The sequence below is a fragment of the Amphiura filiformis genome, chromosome 5 (genome assembly GCF_039555335.1).
Source record: "Amphiura filiformis chromosome 5, Afil_fr2py, whole genome shotgun sequence".
NCBI classification, from domain to species: domain Eukaryota; kingdom Metazoa; phylum Echinodermata; class Ophiuroidea; order Amphilepidida; family Amphiuridae; genus Amphiura; species Amphiura filiformis.
In genome coordinates, this window is record NC_092632.1 from 5,733,934 (window position 1) to 5,755,274 (window position 21,341).

General features: G+C 35.1%; 1 protein-coding gene and 1 non-coding gene across 2 annotated transcripts in view; one reads left to right on the forward strand and one right to left on the reverse strand.

Annotated features, from left to right (window-relative positions):
• The window catches only part of LOC140152528 (arginine-hydroxylase NDUFAF5, mitochondrial-like), a 421,297-nt gene that overhangs the window by 154,537 nt on the left and 245,419 nt on the right, over positions 1 to 21,341 (forward strand). The window contains exon 8 of the mRNA XM_072174884.1: positions 3,725 to 3,835. Within this exon, the coding sequence (XP_072030985.1) occupies positions 3,725 to 3,835 (111 nt within the window). The remainder of the gene's footprint in view (positions 1 to 3,724; positions 3,836 to 21,341) is intronic.
• Positions 4,928 to 4,999, reverse strand: Trnav-aac (transfer RNA valine (anticodon AAC)). Its single transcript has one exon. It is a non-coding gene; the product is annotated as a tRNA-Val (tRNA).

Below are 21,341 nucleotides of genomic sequence, written 5' to 3' on the forward strand. Positions count from 1 at the left end.
ACCATTAGGTTATCAAGTGAGAATGCCACAATATTGGTGTTTGTTGTACAGGGACGTTTAACGGCATTTATGAAATATTGCGAGGGGCTTCTTGTTTGCCGGTAGCTTTGGTGTGATAATCCATGCATGAGAAACGGCAGAGCGGGAGGTCCCTGGCCGATTACCCGAGGCGTGCTGGGATTTGAGTGTGGTGGCTTTATGAAGCGGTTATTGATGCCTTGCATTGCTTTGTTAGAGTATTTCATTGCCGGGACAAGACTTGCAGTGTTGCTGTTTATCATGAGGGAAATTAAAATCATGACATTAAATGTTGAAATGCAATAGGATGTGTGAATTCAGCTTCAGTGTAATGACTTCTGTATTCAGGATAATGGCTATTCCAGGTGAAATCCATACACACCCCATGGAAGACATAACCGTGATCATCCACACATTAGAAATCTATACTCCTCTGTGTGGGAGATTATTTTCATGTCTTCCATGGGGTGTATTGATTTCAACTGGACTAGCCCATTTTCTCAAATAAATGGAGATAAAAAAAATTCATTTATAAATGGAATGGGCACCCAATGGAAGCTTTGATGTGATGTGCTGTAATAGCTTGAAATGGAACCGTTTGGATAACATTTACTTCTTTAAAACAATTGTAACATTAGCATAGCATTAATAACATCAGATTTGCACAGTTTTGGAGAAAGTCATCGAGCATAATTTTGACCCAATATATTTTTTGAAAGTATAACCAAAAAAATCTTTGGTAAACTTTTTTGCTTATTAATTTTCAAAAACTAGTTATAAATACCTAGGAACTTTTTTATTTATTTAAAAATATTGACCAACTGTAACTTAGAGATATCCACTAAAAATGGTTGAAAAATGCTCAATTTGGAGAAAAGCATACAAAAAAATGGTTGCAAAATTTCAACCATTTTGGTGAAATTGTTTTAGATTAAACAAAGTGAAAAAGGCATGCCTGGATCTTCATATGAAATCATAACAAAATATAATTGAAGATTTTTTTAATATTGTCCAATAATATTTTGGTCAATATTATGCCTTTTTATGATTTTTTCCAGAAGTAAGCATTTTTACATAAAAATATCTGACATCACAGTTGGATTAATCAAGTTTTTGCCATTCTAAATATGGATACTTTTATATACTTTAGACAAACAATTTAGCAGTAGTAAAGCCTAAAAGTTTCCATAATTCCAGTGTTGTTGTATGGATATTATTTAGGCTTTTTTTGTTAAAAATAAAGTTGCACTGAATGTTGCACATATCCAAACATGTGTGTCCAAAATGGCTGAATATAGTAAACATTAAGGTAGCTGTGTACTCTCAGACATGCATGTAGTAAAAGTGCAATAACTTTGTAATTATTCGCGCAAGACATATAAAAGTATACATTTTTATGAAGGCAAGACTTCAATAAATCTTAATATAAATACAGATTTGGGGTAAAAACAACAATTTTGAAGAAAATCACAAAAAAGTGAGTTTTTGGCAATATTTGTTAGGTACATCATAACAAAAAACACTCTTTCCAAAATATTTTATTTTGTTTTTAGCTCAATCTTGAGGCTCCATTCCAAAAAGCGGTTTTTTTTTTTTTGATATTGGCCTAATTTTTTGAGATATTGACCATATAAGGCATCAAATTGAACTTTTTAAAATTCACAAACGCCTATTTGCACAAAATGATGCCTAAAATCGGAAATAGACCAAAATATAAAAAAATGAGAAACGGTTTCTTGAGTCGATCATGCTTTTTACGATGATCATATTTGCTTACCTATAGATGCTGTATTTATTGAGTTATTGTGTACCTAAATCGTCATTTTACAGAGAAAATGAACATTGAAATAATGGCCGTTGAAGTTTAAAGTGGTCACATTTTGCACTTTCATCGAATCTCACAGGAGAATGCGGCAGTTTTTATTTTTCTACCTTACATTACATAAACATGGGGTAAATCCACGGCCCCTTGAGAAGTTTGAGCGAAATCCATTCATAACTTGATATTTAAATCGGGGGAAAGAACTTGAAAAAACCCCCACATTTTATCAGCTAAAATGGAGCCATTTGACCACTAGGTTTTTGTGCTTCCGTGGTGTTTCCATAAGATGCGCCAAGCAGCATGCAGATAAGCGTCGGCGTATCGTAAGCGTATTTGTGCGTTAACAAATTGCACGATCACGCGCAATGAGTTGTTATGCTTGCGTGTACCCTGCTGGTACAACAAAGATTTTCTTTCCTTTTCAATTTCAAACACGAGTGGAATAGTGAAATAAAATCCTTAAAATATTGCAGTTGGAGTTTACAAATCTGGATTTTCATTCCTTGTATTTATAAAAAACATAACAAAGTACAAACATATAAAAAAACTCAATTTCGGGAAAGAAACAATGTCTAGAGTACACAGCTGCCTTAAACAAACAAAAAGATCAGCAGTCTGTGTGAAAAATATTCTTGTTTAGACCATACTTTGTACTTCAAGTTTGTAACAAAATAAAGTGACAAGCTCAAGTGTAAATGACTCCCTGAAGGCGTGTATAGATAAGGCTTAAGAGTAAATGACTCCCTGAAGGCGTGTATAGATAAGCTTAAGAGTAAATGACTCCCTCCAGGCTTGTAATGAGTAGTAGGCGTAGGTGTGTAAGCATCATGCAGACTGAGATAAGTAAGAGTCATGGTAATGTAATACTGCACATTTTGTTATTACACTATATATAGGGCTGTCACGTGTCAGCATGATGATACCCTGCAACCTTACACTGTTAAAACATTGTTTCAAATTTCAAATGATGCTTAATGCTGTACTTAGATTTTTGAAGATGACACTCACTAGAGTAGCTCAGCCCACTGATATTGATTTATCTGTGGAAACATAAGTCCTACTTATTCAAGCCATGCTGTTTAACAACTACTGAAGAACTGTTATTTGAAATCTGTTAACAGGTTGTTCAAGATATGTAAATAACTTATTGAAATGTTAAGTAATATGTTTAATTGTTCAGTAATACAATCCAACCAAAATGCTATATTTACTCAATACACCCACACTTGAGTGTGAGAGATACAGGTTTCATCTCACACACTTTGTATGCCTTGATGCTCTCACTCAAGTGGAACTAGTGGGTAGGTGGGTGTGTTGACGAAATGGAACACATCAGTATTCTGGGAGAAAATGTTTCATGTGCTGTTATACAAGAACAAAACTATTTTTGACATAAATGGAGAGGTATGCAAAAGTTTCCAAAAGTTAAGTTTGATTCTTGATGTGTGACACACATCTTCATCAGAAGAAGTCCATGATGTTATATTGGGCTTGTATTTTTGTCGATCAATGGCGACTTTCGGTCCAATAAGGAAAACGTTAAAACCAAAATGGTATGTAGAGTCATAGTGAAATTCAAAACTTTATGTAAAAAAATTGCTCTGTGTCTGTGCTTTGCTTTTTTCTGTTCCTCTTTGAAAGAAAGTGCTTTGATACCTGGATTAAATGTATTATATTTTATATACATTGTTCATTGTTATGTGTATTGTCAAGAGTTGGTGGCCTTTAAGATAATTTGTAAGGTGTCTGAGTTGCTCCAGAAAGCATCTCACCAAGAATCACAATACCAAACTTAAAATCTTAAACATTGATATAATTTGAATAGCAAAATGTAGTTCTTTCTTTGTACTAACTTAATGATTTTATCTTGTGTTGTTATTTCAGATTCACTATGCATTGAAGAAGGATGGAGCCTTTATTGGTGCTATTTTTGGTGGTGACACACTCTTTGAGTTACGGTGCTCCCTTCAACTGGCAGAGTTAGAAAGAGAAGGGGTAAGCTTGCCATTACATTAAAATATATACAAGTATGCTGGAATTTCCAGGTTAAAATATACCTCAGAGCCTGTGTAAATACAGCTATGTCAACTCTTAAGGAGGATGGATGGATGGATATTTCATGGTGCTTTTTACTTTGGTTGAATGATGTGGACCATAGAGTTTAATACAAGTATTGCAGTGATATTAGCTGCCCTATATAGTAAATGGGTATGTTGACCCACTTTACACACATTTTGGCTTACAAAAGTCAGACAAAGCCTCCTTCATCCCTAATATTTCCCAAAATAAATGAAAATATGAGCTTTCCACTGATACCAAAATCTTCATTTTGATGGTGAAAAAATGTGGATGAATTTATTGATGGGCCATCCTCCTAAAATCATGCATTCATTGCTAGCTTAGAAGTATAGAAACTATAGTTGTACTCCACAAATTTTCTGAGGTAGGTGGGGGTGAGTGGATTGCTTTTGTTCTGTTTTTTTCCTTCTAAAATTGAGTCAAAAACTGCATTACCATTGGCCCATAAAGGTGTAAATGGGACTGTTTTACTAATACATCACTTCATTAATGATTTAAACCAGTCTATAGTAGTATGAACGAACATTTTTAACCGCAGTTTTGACAACAAAATTTTGTACAGTAAAAACTGTCTCCAGTTTTTTAACTTTTGTGCGGGCTGTAGAGGACAATCAACCATTTTTGGGGATGGGCTTATTTGTGTTCACTCAGCTCTGAGGAAAACCACTGATTTGTAATACACTACCTAGCAATCTTGATACACAAAAGTTACACACAATGTGTTGACAGTGCTTGCATGTTACTTACTGCTCATCCAGAAATATACCCACATTATGCCAGGCCCTCATGCATGATATTGTCTTCCGAGGTTTGATTTATGAAGTGCCAGATTGCTGATATGATGTAACAATCTGTTAGTTCCATATAATAGGCCAAAAGTCTGCCTGATTTGATTATCTGCCATATTATAGGAAAGCTTACACCCATGAAACATCAATATTAATTTGCTTACAAATGGAAACATGACATGCATAGGCAGATATACCAGAGTAAAAACTCGGACATACCTGCCTGTGCAGGGACTTGAACCCCAGACCTTTCACTTGTTGGGTGAGCGCTCTACCACTGAGCTACACAGACTGTCCCTGATTAACAGGACTCAAGTCGGGTACTTATGGATATGAGCAGTCAGGGTAAACAATACAAACAACACATTACATACCAGTATACGAGATCAATTAATGATGCCAGCCAGCCTAAATATAATCATACAAACAAGGGAAGAGGTTTACTAATTATACACTGGAACGTGGAAACATTCAAACATTATAATAGTTGAAGCTCTGTGGAAAAATTATACCAGTTTTGAGTGTATTTACTGTATTTGTTTTCCCTTTTTGCCCTATTTTGTCTAAAAACAAAACCCCAGTTCACACACAGTTTGAAACACATTTCAAGATTTCAACAGGTGCTTTGAGTAATTTATCTGCTATAGCTCACAAATATACAGCATACAGATATGAAATCAATGTGTTATGACAAATACACCGCCGAACACCTGACAGTGGCTATATCCACTTCACAAACAATATTGTAAAATCATTTCCAAGCGCACTAGACAAAAATATGATAGGAGTGGGAGAGATAGGGTTTCACCTTGGCTGGACAATGTCACTGCTTGGCCAGAGATTGTGATGGCATTTATAGATTGAAATATAGGTTTGTGGGTTTTTGGATATATAAGAAGGTAGATGCTCTAAATTGTGTGCTAGTCAGAAGACACTTATTCAAAGAACTACTCATTCACCAATTTGGGTTTTGTTCCATTTCGACAGACAGACCAGTTTGTAAACAGGTTGACTCATATAAAAATAAAAATAAGAGATGAAAAACATTTTGAAAAACAGGTGTTTTGAATAATTTATCTGCTATAGCTCACAAATAAACAGCATAGAGATATGAAATCAATGTGTTATGACAAATACACTGCAGACCACCTGACAGTGGCTATTTCCACTTATCTATAAAATCATTTCCAAGTACACTAGGCAAAATATGATAGGAGCAGGGAGATAGGGTTTCACCTTGGCTGGACAACATCACTGCTTGGCCAGAGATTGGGAAGGCATTTATAGATTGAAATATAGGTTTGTTGGTTTTGGGACATAATATAAGAACGTAGATGCTCAAAATGAGGGAAGTTTGCTTTGTAGTGATTCAAGTTGAACCAGTTTATAACCTCATTCATCAGTTACATATCACTGCTCATCCAGATAAGATTTCCCCATGTTTGATATTGTCATGTGAGATTTGATTTATGAAGTGGCAGATTACAATTTGTTATATGAGGGTCGTCAGTATGTTATGACTGCATATTTTGTTGTAATGCTATCAGCAGTAGACAGCATCATTCCTTGTATTGCTATCAGCAGTAGACAGCATCATTTGTTGTATTGCTATCAGCAGTAGACAGCATCATTTGTTGTATTGCTATCAGCAGTAGACAGCATCATATGTTGTATTGCTATTAGCAGTATACAGCATCATATGTTGTATTGCTATTAGCAGTAGACAGCATCATTTGTTGTATTGCTATCAGCAGTATATAGCATCATATGTTGTATTGCTATTAGCAGTAGACAGCATCATTTGTTGTATTGCTATCAGCATTAGATAGCATCATTTGTTGTATTGCTATCAGCAGTAGACAGCATCATTTTTTGTATTGCTATCAGCAGTAGACAGCATCATTTGTTGTATTGCTATCAGCAGTAGCTATTGCTATTTCTCATATTGCTGTCTGCAGCAGATATAAATAAATATGGAAATTTATGATATTTAAACATTTTTATATTGCTATCATCAGTAGATAGAATCATTTGTTATATTGTTATATTTCTATCAGCAGAAGATTTTACCATATTTTTATCTGCCTAAGGAAATATTTACTAAATCTTGTTATGTATAATGTAATATATATATGAACAAATATTCCTACATAAACAAGAAAAATAATTATTTTGATTCTCAGTCTAGAAATGTTGAATGCTGCCCTCATGCTGTGGTTTGACAAAACTATGACAGGAAGAACTTGATATCAAAAGAGGCGATGTACTATATGGTGTACTTAGAAGTGACCACCTTGGAAATATTGAATGTAGTATGCTAGAGGAAGGGAATTATGGCTCTGCCTATATCTTGTGTAGTCGGCACATTACTTTATATTAATGTAAGCTGTCATCATCTCCTTTTATGTGTAGTAGGTATAAATCCCAGTAGTGTCTAACCAGGGTTAGTTTAATAATCTGTCATTGGCCTAGTCTTTGTCTTACAATCAAGGGGGAGATGAGCGGCAAAGCCATTAGCTGACAGGTAGAGCGGCAAAGGCACAAAAGAGTAGCAAAGTTGCGACATTGAGCCACAATGCGGCATGTAACCTCAATATTTTCTGTGAGTGTATGGTACCCAGTAGTTTCTCTCCATTATGATTAATAATTATGTACATGGTAGCACACTACTCATGAATGAGGGGGACTTGAGCAGCAAAGCCTTCAGCGGCAAACGGAGCGGTGAAGGTGCACAAAGTGGCAAAGTTGCAACATTGAGCTGCGAAGCGGCGTGTAGCCACAATGGTTTTTGTGAGTGTGAGGTAGCCAGTAGTTTCTCTCCCTATAGATAATAGCACAGGCTATAGTATTATTAGTTGAGTTCACACGGTGGTTAATATGACATGACTATGCACCAATATTATTTTACTTTATAGGTTACACTGTTACAGTGAGAGCACTGTGGCTTAATGGTTAAGTGTTCAGACCCGTAATCAATGGGTCATGGGTTCGATTCACACAGCGGCCAGTATGTTGTGTCCTTAGGTAATGCACTTAATCCTGTTTGCTACACTTCACCCAAGCATAAATGGTAAAAAAGGAAAGGGGGCAGGAGTGGGGGACACCCCACAGCAACATTATACACAGAGGAGTCTGGCCACAAGTCACTTAGAAAGAGAGATGGACAGCCTGTAATCACAGGCATGAACCTTAACCTTCTACTACACTACTACATTCCTGTTAAAATCTATTGTTGAAGTGTTATGATCAATGTGTTTAAAGTAGAGAATAAAGACACCATATTCAAGTAGCACCCTGGGTGCTTACAACTATTTGGGGGGGGGGGGTGGGCACATTTATTAAAACAAAACATTGGAAGTCAACATTATTTCTTTACTTACAGACATAAACCTGTAAAATCCAATGTACTTTCTTATTGAAATGTCTTAATCTGCATAATCTTAAGCCAGAAGGGTTTGATGGTAATTTTCTTAAAACATTTGACTAAATTTATTTGTACAGGGCAATTAGACATGTATTACTTGGAAAATAATGTAGGGGTGATTTGTACCTAATTCATAGAAATTTTCATAACTCATCTGAATTTACTCTGCAGCTGTCATTAGTGGTAGCAAACTTAGCGTTAGTGGTGATGTTGACCCATGTGACTCTAAAAGTTTTCCATACGTTTTAGTAGTTGGTTGCTATCTGGTATTTACTAATGGAGGTACATAATTAGGTCGAATATGGTATTGTTTGTAGCCTCACAAGTCATCAACTTGTCAAAATCTTAAGAAATTGAGCCGGTGTGAAAATGAAGATAGGAGCTAGGATTGTGACTGCATGAAATAAAAAGTCTAGACATTTTATGAAGCAATAACTTTATACTAGCCGTGAGCCTATCTTAAGAAATTAAGAAATAGGAAAAGTGTGATGATGTGATGTTAGCTGAGATGGAAGCCAAATGAAAATGAAGAGTTTCATTTGCACAAAGTGGTCTTAAATCCAGTGGCTGCTTGCTGTTCAAATATATTCAAATTGCTGCTTTAAGTGATTTGTTCTTCTGCAATCAGTCATTCTAAAAACTTGCGCAAAGAGAGGTTTGTATGGGTATATAACTGTTAATATTACAGAAATAAATTGATGTTCCAAATAAATTGATGGCTCTATAAGAGGAGACTCTGCTGACGACGACAGATACAGATACAGATGTGTTTGGAATTTTCAATTTAAGCATCAATTTGTATTTTTTTAGATTGACAAGTGAAAAAACAACTTTTTCCCTGAAAATCCTAAATTGAGGTGGGTATTGATTTGCAGAGTTACAACTTTTTTGTTAATTTTCAAAATTTGGTTCAGTCTTGGAGGGCAACACAGGAAGTTATTTTTTGGCCTTATGAATGTACATCAAGAAGAAAATATCACCAGAAAATTACATGGCAGCTATAATTGACATAAAACTTTGATGACTACCATGTCTTTGTCTGTATTAAGACTAGGTTAACATGTGTTATGCTGTTGAAAATACCACTCTAGATAATCATGTTCAAATTTCAAATTGTCAAACTTGGCAAGTTGTCAACCTTTCCATACACATTGTACTTGTAACACATGCATTGTGCTGATTGCCTACTTCAGCTAGCAAACTTCTTTATTACTATATTTTGTGTTAAAAATCCTAGTTCTGCACCATTTCCCCTGAAGATGGGAACCAAATTGCAAGAGAAATGTGATGTCCTGCATGGATGTAATCAGCTATATGTAATACACAATGCCTGGAACCCATTTCAACACTTAAATGGTACCAAACTTTTCCTCCAAGTGAATGAACTGCTTGTGTTACTGCACAGACCCAGAAATCTAACACAAATCCATGAAGCACTGAGTTGACTCCCAGTTTGACTACTTTACTTATTTCGCATATTTGTCAGCCTGCTATGCTAATTGCCGCAGTCATTATTTGTAATTTTGAGAACAAAGTACAAAAAAGGTTCAAGCATGCATTTAAACATATTTATATACCAATATTTGCAAAAGAACAAGTAATAATGATACAAATGAAAGGGAATAATCCGAAATAATTAGGGTGATTACGTAATTGATGCATGCTTTAACCACATTTTGTTCTTTGTTCACAAAAATTACAAAAATGACTTAGACAATTAGGATAGCAGGCTGACGATATACGCTTCATTTTTAAGCAACTGAACCACCAAAATGGCACGATATGTCTAATTAGCTTCAATTGTACATTCATATCCTCATGAATATACACAATGCGTGTGATCCAATCACATTTTATTATTTAAAAAAAACCCGGAAACAGGTGATTAATATCTCACATTTGACCACAAAGTGCGTAATTGTTGCAATCTTGCATACAAATAACCAGCAATAATAACTTTGCACCATCCGTTTTACGGTCATTGTATGAAATCGCCGGGTTTGTGTTGGACCTCTGTATTCTGTCTCTGGAGGATATGCTCCCTGGTCTCAAAACAAACCCCTCCGATTTCCCAAAATGATCTCAAAACAGATAGATTGCGGTTATTATTGTCTAAGTAATACATTTTAGCAGCAAAAACAGTCATTCGGTTACGTGAAAAAGATGTGAAACTTCCAATCACCATTTTGATTTGTGACTGAAAGTTGTCGTTTCAGTGGTTAATTCAAAATTGCCTGATTGGGAGATGTAAAATGATGCAAAGAAAGAGCATTGTATGTAGGAAAAGTGATGTGTGGATTATGTTGAAATGTGATAGGTACTTCATTATCTTCATATTTTTACCCATGCAGTTCTGAAATTGTGTTTTTGTTGTGTGGAAAAATATACATATTCAGTATTCCAACACAAGACAGCACAAGACAACAACTACCATATATCCTGTGCATGCAAGTGTCAAGATGGGGTAGGTTCGTAATAAAATACTTGCATCATTTTATTCTATAGTTTGAATGAAGCTCAACTTGAATTTAGCCATAGGAAGTATGCCCTTTGATGAGTCTGACATTAACACAATGGCATTTTCATGTTCTCGTTAAAGCTTCTAACTGCTCTGAGCATCAGCACATTGGATAGGAGGAGCTCAGTGTGCCCATTGTGCCATGTAGTGTCATTTATTCATGTTATCTTTTAATAGTCAGTATTCTAGAAAATTGCGCACAGAGGTATGTGTTTATATGGGTGATTATGCAATCTAACACATTTTCTCCTTGTATCTTAATTGTCTCTGCATTACGTTTGAATTAAAGAAGAAGAAAAGATAAATTTGCAATGTAAAATGTTGTCTGCATTCTGCAGCTTTTGATCTCACAAGTGAAATGTGAGGTATCCAATAAATTCCTGCAACCATTGTATCTCCATTCAGGTGACTCAAGTAACATTTATTATAACAAATTCTTCCTTTACCTTTCAAAACACACACCATTTACTTTTAAGAGTACCTTGAACTATATAATTTCATTTACATATTGCTATATGAACACTGACAATTGTCAATATTGGTGGGAAATTTGAATTGCATTAAGGAATGTGTAATAAAAACACCATGAAGACTTGAACAAAGTTTGAATGTTGTGTAATGTTTATCCTTAATTTTTCATACATGAATCCTGGTATCTTTAGATGCATGGGAATTGTGTGATTCGAAAAACGATACTGCACAAACAAAACTTTTACTTTGAATACATGATAACAGTATGAGAAGTAGGTAAGTAAAGTGACAGATGTTGTTGAAAATACATTATTAGAGAATACACTATGCTAGGCAAAAATTTAGGTCAATTGCATATCCAGGAGTCAATCAAACTTGTTCACACTAATATAATACATCAGATTTATCCTTAACATGATGAATCTTTGAGGTTATTTTGTAGTACAAAAGAGATTGTCTCCCAACGGCTTTTAGCTTTCTGTATCATGGACCTGATCTAAATATCAACTTCAGAGATAAGAACCATCCCTATATTACTATTGATGAAGTAGTTGAATAATGGCACTATACAAAGAAGACTTTTACCTTTAATACATGACAACAATATCAGGAATAGGTAAGTAAGTAAAGTGACAGATGGTGTTGAAAAGGTCAGAATAATGCCAGGTAAAGGCGCCGACCTCAAAGGAATGATAACACAGGAATGGGGTGGATACTTACAAAGACAATCACAGCAAAGGAAAAAGACAATGAGAATGACCAAATATGGTGATTGGAGAAGACAGGATGACTTTAGAGTTAGCAAAAGGTGTTGGGTGTATTTTATCAAGATAGTTGTATCTGCATTAGGTGTTATTTAGCTGTTGTTTGTATTACTGTTAAAGTCATGAAGTAGTGATTCTTGAGAGTAAACTTTGTGGAACATCTCTGTCAATTGGATTCATGTCAAACAAACTGAAACAAACAAACATACATACAGGCTGTATCAAAATAATCGTTCTCCATCAATTTTTGTTGCATGTTTTTGAAAGCCTGCTATTGCAAACACACCATTTGATCCACATTAAACTAGAATTTAATCTTTATACTTTTATATTTAAAAATCTGGTCATTTCAAGTTCATCAATGGTGCGTTTGGAAGAGGCGGAGGACAGATGAAGAACATTATTGATACAATTTGAAAATTCAACAAGCAGCAGGTATAACAACATTCCCAGGTTAACTAGGAGCTACTATGAACCATCTCTACATTTTAGCGACTCATTTGAAGGCGTAATAATCACATTCAGTTAAAAGGACACACTCGGTTAGGCTAAATAAATAAGTCAATCACATAGCCAAGAGTCAATCAAACTTGTTCACACTAATATTTCTGGTTCATCCTTCAAATGATGAATCTTTCAGGATATTTTGCATTAAATATGAGGTTTCTCCAATTGGCTTTTATCTTTTTGTATCATTGACCTGACCTAAATTTCAGTATTACTTTTGATGAAGTAGAGTACTGTACAAAGAAGACTTTTACCTTTAATACATGACAACAATATCAGAAATAGGTAAGTAAGTAAAGTGACAGATGGTGTTGAAAAGGTCAGAATAATGCCAGGTAAAGGCGCCGACCTCAAAGGAATGATAACACAGGAATGGGGTGGATACTTACAAAGACAATCACAGCAAAGGAAAAAGACAATGAGAATGACCAAATATGGTGATTGGAGGTGACAGGATGACTTTAGAGTTAGCAAAAGGTGTTGGGTGTATTTTATCAAGAATGTTGTATCTGCATTAGCTGTTATTTAGCTGTTGTTTGTATTACTGTTGAAGTCTTGAAGTAGTGATTCTTGAGAGTAAACTTTGTGGAACATCTCTGTCATCTTAAAAACAATTCTAAAGCTACTTATTGAGTTGAAATTGTTTGGATTCATGTCAAACAAACTGAAACAAACAAACATACATACAGGCTGTATCAAAATAATCATTCTCCATCAATTTTTGTGTGTGTTTTTGAAAGCCTGGTTATTCCAAACACACCATTTGATCCACATTAAACTAGAATTTAATCTTTATACATTTATATTTAAAAATCTAGTCATTTCAAGTTGATCCAATGATGCGTTTGGAAGAGACGGAGGACAGATGAAGAACATTATTGTTATACATGTTGATGCAATTTGAATATTCAACAAGCAGCATGTATAACATGTGCATTTCTTGCAACAGCATTGCCAGGTTAACTAGGAGCTACTATGAACCATCTCTACATTTTGGCGAATCATTTGAAGGCGTAATAATCACATTCAGTTAAAAGGACACACTCGGTTAGGCTAAATAAATAAGTCAATCACATAGCCAAGAGTCAATCAAATTTGTTCACACTAATATCTGGTTCATCCTTCACATGATCAATCTTTAAGGATATTTTGCATTAAATGTGAGGTTTCTCCAATTGGCTTTTATCTTTTTGTATCATTGACCTGACCTAAATTTCAATATTATTTTTGATGAAGTAGACGTACTGTACAAAGAAGACTTTTACCTTTAATACATGACAACAATATCAGAAATAGGTAAGTAAGTAAAGTGACAGATGGTGTTGAAAAGGTCAGAATAATGCCAGGTAAAGGCGCCGACCTCAAAGGAATGATAACACAGGAATGGGGTGGATACTTACGAAGACAATCACAGCAAAGGAAAAAGACAATGAGAATGACCAAATATGGTGATTGGAGGTGACAGGGTTGACTTCAGAGGTATCAAAGAGTGGTGTATTTGGTTGAGAAAGGTGTATCAACATTAACTTCTTTTAGGTGTGTATTGTATGTAATACTATGTGGAGTCTCATTTTGTTCAAATTGGCAAAGCGCAAAACCATTAATCATGGTATAATTTCAACAAACAGCTGCCATAATTTCTGGTACTATTCATTTCCAGGTCAACAGGAGATGTGTTAACATTTTGGCGACTCATTTAATTATCATATTTAGTTAGAGAATACACAGTTTATGCTAGGCTAAAAATTAGATACATTTCATAGCCAAGGGTCAATTTGACTTCACACAAATGTATCTGGTTCATCCTTCATATGATGAATCAATATAGCATACTTTGCATTAAAAAGGAGGTTTTCACCCAGTGGCCAGTAAGTCTCTTTCTGTGTCATTGACCTGATCCAAATAGTTTGGTTTGGCCTCAAAATGATGATGACCATGACAATTATAGACAAGAATTTTGCTTCAAAATGATGATGACCATGACAATTATGGTCAAGAGGTTTGAGATCTCATTCTCGAGCTAGGATTTGACAGCGTTCTAGATTTACATTTAAGCGCTATGCAAAAGTGATGCTTTAAGTGTGTCCTTGAAGGACTTCTTCTGGCCAGCACATGATTGCTTCCCATACATTTCAGTTCTTTCAAGAACATCTACTTCGGATGACAAGTGTCTTGCATTCTAATCACATGACCAGTCCATCTTAGCTAGTTTTCTTCACCAATATGTGAATGCTCAAAACCTCTGCGTGGGCTAGTTCAAGTTCAAGTTCAAGTTATATTTGTTTTCATCTCAATTCACAAAAAGTTATACAAAATAATGGAAATGCAAGATAAGAAATACTTAATAATAATTACTTATAGAAATACAATATAAGAACATGAGAAGTGAAGAGATGTGGATGCCGCAAAGATGCAGAGTGTGAAGCTTGTGGCACCCAATCTGAACAAGATGGAAATTTAACTTACGCTACAATATTAATATGTACTACAATGATGATATCATGTGGCCGAAATAAGAATAAATGAAATTTAATTGAACGGAATCATTAAATCGGATAATCAAAGTACAATAATAAAAAATAAAAAAATAAATCTACTATATATAAGGCTACTATTTCATTGTCTGGGATTTTATCTTTCCACCCTATCTTAAGCAGTTTTCTCAGACAATGCTGATGGAAGCGGTTTATTGATAGGAGATCACAACTATCTCTTTATTACTTTTGATAAAGTGATTATACAATAGTTATAACTCTGTAATGGTTTGCAAACTGGTTGATTGTAATGCCATGTGAGATATTACACAACATTCTGTTGGCATTGCAATTGTATGGCAGTTGTGGTGATATTTTGTGGGCTTGTTTTTCCTTTACCCCCAGCCAGGGGTAGGCTGACTTACTGTATTTTTGCTTTTAATAGAATGTGAGAACTGCTTTTTCTACCTATTGCTCCTTTCCATGACCAGAGGTATTACCACCATGACCTCTTTCAAAAAATCTCTGAAAAGTCATCTCTTCCCCAATTAGCTGGTTTTCTTTCTTTCTTTCTTAGTGCTTTGTATCTTTTTGGTCAAAAAGTTCTTTTACAAATGTCCTTGTATGTATGGATGTATGTATTTTGTTTATCAAGTTGTTGTTTGTATTTATTCATGTAATGATTTATGCTGCTTCGGTGGCCCAAATGTATTTGTTTATTATTGAATGTCATATATGAGTTTGCACATTTTTATGGATCAGTCAAACCTTGTTCTTTGTACCTACCTGAATTGCGACAGATTTTGTCAAAACTATCCAAGCCAAACTGGATTTAAATTTACTTCTGCTTAAATAAGTCAAAAACAAATTTGGTTTTTGGAAATTGTATCAGAGGTTCCTTAGCATTTATCTAAATGAATGCTTTCACAAATAGTTGTATGCCCCAGGGGTCTGTCTAGATGGATTTGCATTCATTTATGACTTGGGTTTGGGTAATACCTTAAGTATATCTTGTCAAGCAGTTAGAATTTCTTTACAGCTCCATTCCCAGAAATGCATTTGTCATTCTACTCTTGTGTCAACAATATAATACGATACTATTTCAATATTTCAATCAACTACTTCACATGACATATAAAGTTACATATAACTCCAAATTCTAGAAAACATCTGAACTACTTTTCCTAATATTAGGACTCAAGTTGCTAAAATGACTATGTTATATTAGGACTCAAAGAAATGTAACAAGAAATAAAATCATTGCCAATTAATTCAAACCAAAATATTACTTTGTACATATGGAGTGTCCTATTTCTTGTTTTCAATCCTATTCCCAGCTCAAGTGTTCTGATATATTTCTAGGCATCCTCTTGTATCATCCTTGGTGTAATTTGCTCCTAATCCATTGGATGCAACATAAGATGTGTTGTCTGGAGGGAGTTCAGTCCAACCTGTCAATCCTACCTTCTTTCTTTTAACGATTGAGTGGTACGTCCAGACTCAGTTTAAAAAGCACACTAGAGATTTGATTTCAAATGGAAAGATTATGTTAAGCCCAGTAAATAGTGCAGTCTCATTAATATGTGACAGTGAAATAATTTGATGGGATATCTCTCGGCAGTTGCACAGGGATTCTAATGATGCGTGGAGTTACAATGCATATGTAAGAGACACTTACTGGTTACACTAATTGGAATACAACCATTGTTGTAAAGGTAAGGGGGTAAGGATAGGTTTAAGGTTAGATTGATTCTGTTTATAATTTTGGCAATAGAATATTCCTAATGTGAAAATGAAGATCAGTTAAGATGAACAAATAAACATTTTACGTTTAAGCGAGACAAAATTGGAACATCAATTGGAGACATCCCCAACAACATATCAAAACAGGGAAAAAGGAAAACAGGGAGAAAATGCTTTGCACAAAACAAAAATGGCTGCTTATGCAAGGCTCAAATTTCACAATTGGTTGATTCTGGGTAAAATCCATACCAATGTATTCCTCTGATGTCAAACTATATTTTTTAAATCCTAATAATTGGAGGAATACATTGGTATGGGTTTTACCAAGAATTAACCATAGTTTGACCTGTCTCCGATGTACAGTTCTTGAGTTATTGCCATGAAGGTAAAATGTCAAATTTTGGTCCCCACCAATATCCACAGGGGTTTAAATAATAAAAAATGTACAGATTTTGATCAAAGTGGTCTCAAATTGTTTTGCTACCTGGGTAACATCACAAAATAGGCCATTCAATGGGCTTTGACTTTTTTGTCCCTCCCAAGAATAATCATGTACATGGGGCGCAAATTACCATGAAAATGACACTCCTTATATCAAGCCTTCGGATCTACTCTATAGAGCCCATATCATTCCTCTTGTGTGTCAGATTTATTTGTCTCAATATTTGAGTGCAAACATTGCTATAGGTCATTCTCTCCTCAGACCTGCCTTAAGCAATAGAAATTCCTCTAATGCTATAATGAACCGAATGATGTTCATTCTGGGATTATGACATTATCAAAATACGTCAGTGATTGAGCGGACAAAACCCTACTCACAGTGAAAATATGACTGTATCAGGATTGCAATCAACTGGGAGTAAACCTTGTATGACCCTGCCATCTGCGTGGGTCATGCCAGGTACTATAGACTTAAAGTTGAAGTGTCTACTTGTAACCTTGACCACATATTACATTGGACGTCAAGTGCATTTGAAATGGTGGAAATTCTACTAAAATGCTGCATTATTTGATAGAAAATGGCCAGATTAAACTTCAATGTTACTCCAGGGAAATTGTAAGGACACATTCAAGTTATATGGATGTGTGAATGTAGAGACATAACAATTCTCTTCAGCTACTAAGTGAGAATAAAAAGAAATATTATTTGTTTCCCACATTGGATTCAAATAAAAAGGTAGTTTGGTCAGTATTTTTGCTTGAAGTCTTAACTGAATGATAACATATAGCTTGATAATTATGATATTCCTTGTGGAATCAACTTTTCTCCATTGGTATGCCTCTTTTTTTCTTATTCAAATCTCAACTTATTGACTTTAAATTTATTTCCCTTTTTAATGCTGCGGATGCCTGCGACCTTGGGCAACTTCTTCTTGCAGATGTCTAGTATGTAGTTAACTCTTTTTGTGTGTATTATGGAACTGAAAACATTTTTTTAAGAATATATTTTGACAAAATGTAGGTTCTTGCATATTTTCAGTGTCTTGGTTAAGGCAACCAAGCATTTCTAATGGTACCAGGGGAATTTGTATTGTACCTCCGATATTCGAGGGGGTCATTCAATAATGGGTTGAGAAGAAACTTTAGAATTGAAAAATGAGTTGGCAGAAAGACTGACAAGAGGAGAAGAAAACAGATTTAGCTAGCTGATATTTGTGTTGTATTTTTGCTTTTGGGCCCTACAGAAAAGTGCAGGATTACATGATCATGACTAGCAGAAAAAATGACAATAAGAAACTAGATTTTGTTCATTTTGAACAATTCCAACTAAAAATGTAGGTAATATACTCATGTTTTAACTTGGCATTTCACCACTACACTAGTGGTTTTGCCAGTCTGATGAAAACACTAGTGAAGTGGTGAAATGTCACTAAAACGTGAGTATATCCACTACAGTGTTAAAAGATGAACAAAATCACCAGTTGAAATCAACATTCCTAATGAACTTGTTCAAAGATTTGACAACAGGAAAGATTCACAACTTGTGACTAAAAGTGAAATTCCTGAAAAATGTGTTAAATGTGCTGTGTTGCCTCTTAGAGTAACAATTTCAGCTAGGGTGTGACTTTTATCATGCAAGACAAGAGCCCCATGTGAAAGGAAATTGTATACTTACTATAGACTGAGTGTTCTCAGAATGTCCCATTCACAAAGATATACCAGTGGCTTGCACAGGTATGCTTCAAATAAAGAACACCAACTCAGCAGCCAAGGGTTCTCAAAACTACAAACGTTATGCTCATATTGTAGTTGCAGGCAGTATGACATTTTGTATCACAGTTTTGAAAGGGTACAGATAGGAAGCCCACCTGTATGTCAAGAAAGTATGGTACTGTAGACTTTTGATGTGACAGGTTATATTAGTGGAGTATGTTGTAGCCAATGTATGCTGTCAGGAGAGTACATCTTCACACCTCAATACTTTCTTTGATGTTTTTGACGTATGGTATTGTCTGTAATAAATGTTCCCCCTCTAATAAATGCCCCCATTATTTTTTAATGAAAAAATGACCAATATGAATAGATTTCCATTCCATATCATGTGAGTAAGCCTAAAATTGGCATCAGATATGGCCGTCACGATTGCTAAATTTGCAACCTATTCTAACCTAAATGTCCATCCAGTTCATTGCCAAATTATGGTAGAATTTCTCTAAGTAAATCCTATTCTTGCTTAAAAGGCACTTGCAGATGTAATTTTGTAGTACGTTTTTTTCACCCCGATTTGTAAGGTTTGTCACTGAAAATTCTCATAAACGCCACTTTAAAAAAAATTGCACATAATTCTGCTGCTTAGCAACCGAGTTGCCACTTGATGGGGCAATCACCATTACAAAGCGGGGGAAATCCATGAACAGAGACGAGGGGCAATACAACTTGTGTCACATCTTTGACGATCTGATAACTGAAGAAATATCACCTGGCAACTTATTTGCTAAGCAGCAGATATCATCAGCTGTACACAGATTGTCACTGCAACAATAGCATCGACAAAGGAAACTGTCAGTTTCCGAAATGTCTGCAAGTAACAGGAAATATTTGGACTAGTTGTATGAAATTACAAATATCAGTTTATCATGAACAGTTCTGATGAATATCGTCTAGTATTTTGTTTTGTTTTTTCCTTTTACACCAAATCAACCATGTTGAAACCTATAATGAGAGGTCAACATGTTTTTAAACAGCAAAAGAGAGGAAAACACATATTGGTTTACATGTTGGTTGCAGCCACAAATCTCATTGAATATGTGATCAGCTTTTGACATTTTAGCCAAGCAGTAGTGATTTTTCTAACTTGTTTTATCCACAAGCACACAAAATGCAGACCCATGGTTTTGCTCAAATCAGGTCAATCAGGTATGGGCAACACAACATCATTTCTTTTCCTTATCATGTGATGTGAGGCAAATTTTTTCTGCCAATCTCTATCAAGAAATAAAAAGATAAGAAAATAAAAACTATAAAAAGGAATTAAAAAGGGTATTATATATTTCTGAGAACTACTTCATCATTTGGAATTTCTTCTAAACCAACTTTTATAGCCTACGTCATTCCACGTCCATCTTGGCTTTCCATTGTGACCAACTTATTAATCCCACGCTAGCGGGATTCCCTGATAGTGGTTGCATATGATCTTGTGGGGACCTGTGCATCAGCTACTTAAGTGACATGGGTCAGTGTTAACCTTTGACAATTTTTCTTAGCAGACCACTTTAGAATTACGTTGACAAGCCCCTGCAAATTGTGCTGTGTTGCCAAAATCATCTCTGTACCAAGGAATGGCAAATTGGCCTCCCAATATGGTGGGAAAAACACTCAATTTGAGAAAAGAAGAAAATGTTCATTACTGGCTATCCAACAATATACCCCCATGACCCATGGCGAGACCCAAAATGTTTTAAAAGTGGGCAAATAAAAGGAAATTACATTGTATCTTTGACAATGCATATTTTTTGTTGTTGTTTTTTTCAATTATTATTTAGCCCTAACCATGACCCTAACCATACCCTTAACCATAAACATATGCCATATAATTTTAAAACAAATAATTATGCTGATTGCAGTATCTTATAGAAGTATTGCCAGACTTTATGACAGTCACACACATTAAAAGCAATATTTTTACAGGACAATTATGTAGCTGCAGCAAAAACAAATTCTTCAAGCAGCCCAATTTTGTAGTTAACAGCTGACACTGGCAACACTGCAATTGTACAGAGATAGTTCATAAGAGCAGAAGTTAAGTAGCGGTGCTTATGGGATGGAAACAAGCAATGTTCATTAACACCTAACTCTTGATTATGAGAAGTGTTTTCCCAGAGGTGATCAATGAGTGGACAAAATAATATATGTCAACAATCGCAAGAAATAGCGTCTTCGACATTTAGTGTACACACTTACAAGCTACATCAGCAAATGTCAATTTTCCTGATTTTGGCACTGTTTCAATGGTGGAACCTTTCATTTTTTTAATTTTTGTTTTGTTTAAAAATGGACCAAATGTGATATTTGGAAGCTTCTGGAGTATTATTACTTATTATTCAAAACATTAAGTAATTAATCAACCTATAATGTGACAACAGTAACCTATTTGGAGCAGTGCTCGCAGGCGGAAATGCCCATCTCATTATTTTTCCTATGGCTTGGTGTTAGAGCCAGACTCCCCTGAATTGACTTGTTGCTCAAACCTGCAATCCTCCTATGAGTCATGAGCGTTTTCCTTGAGCTGCTTT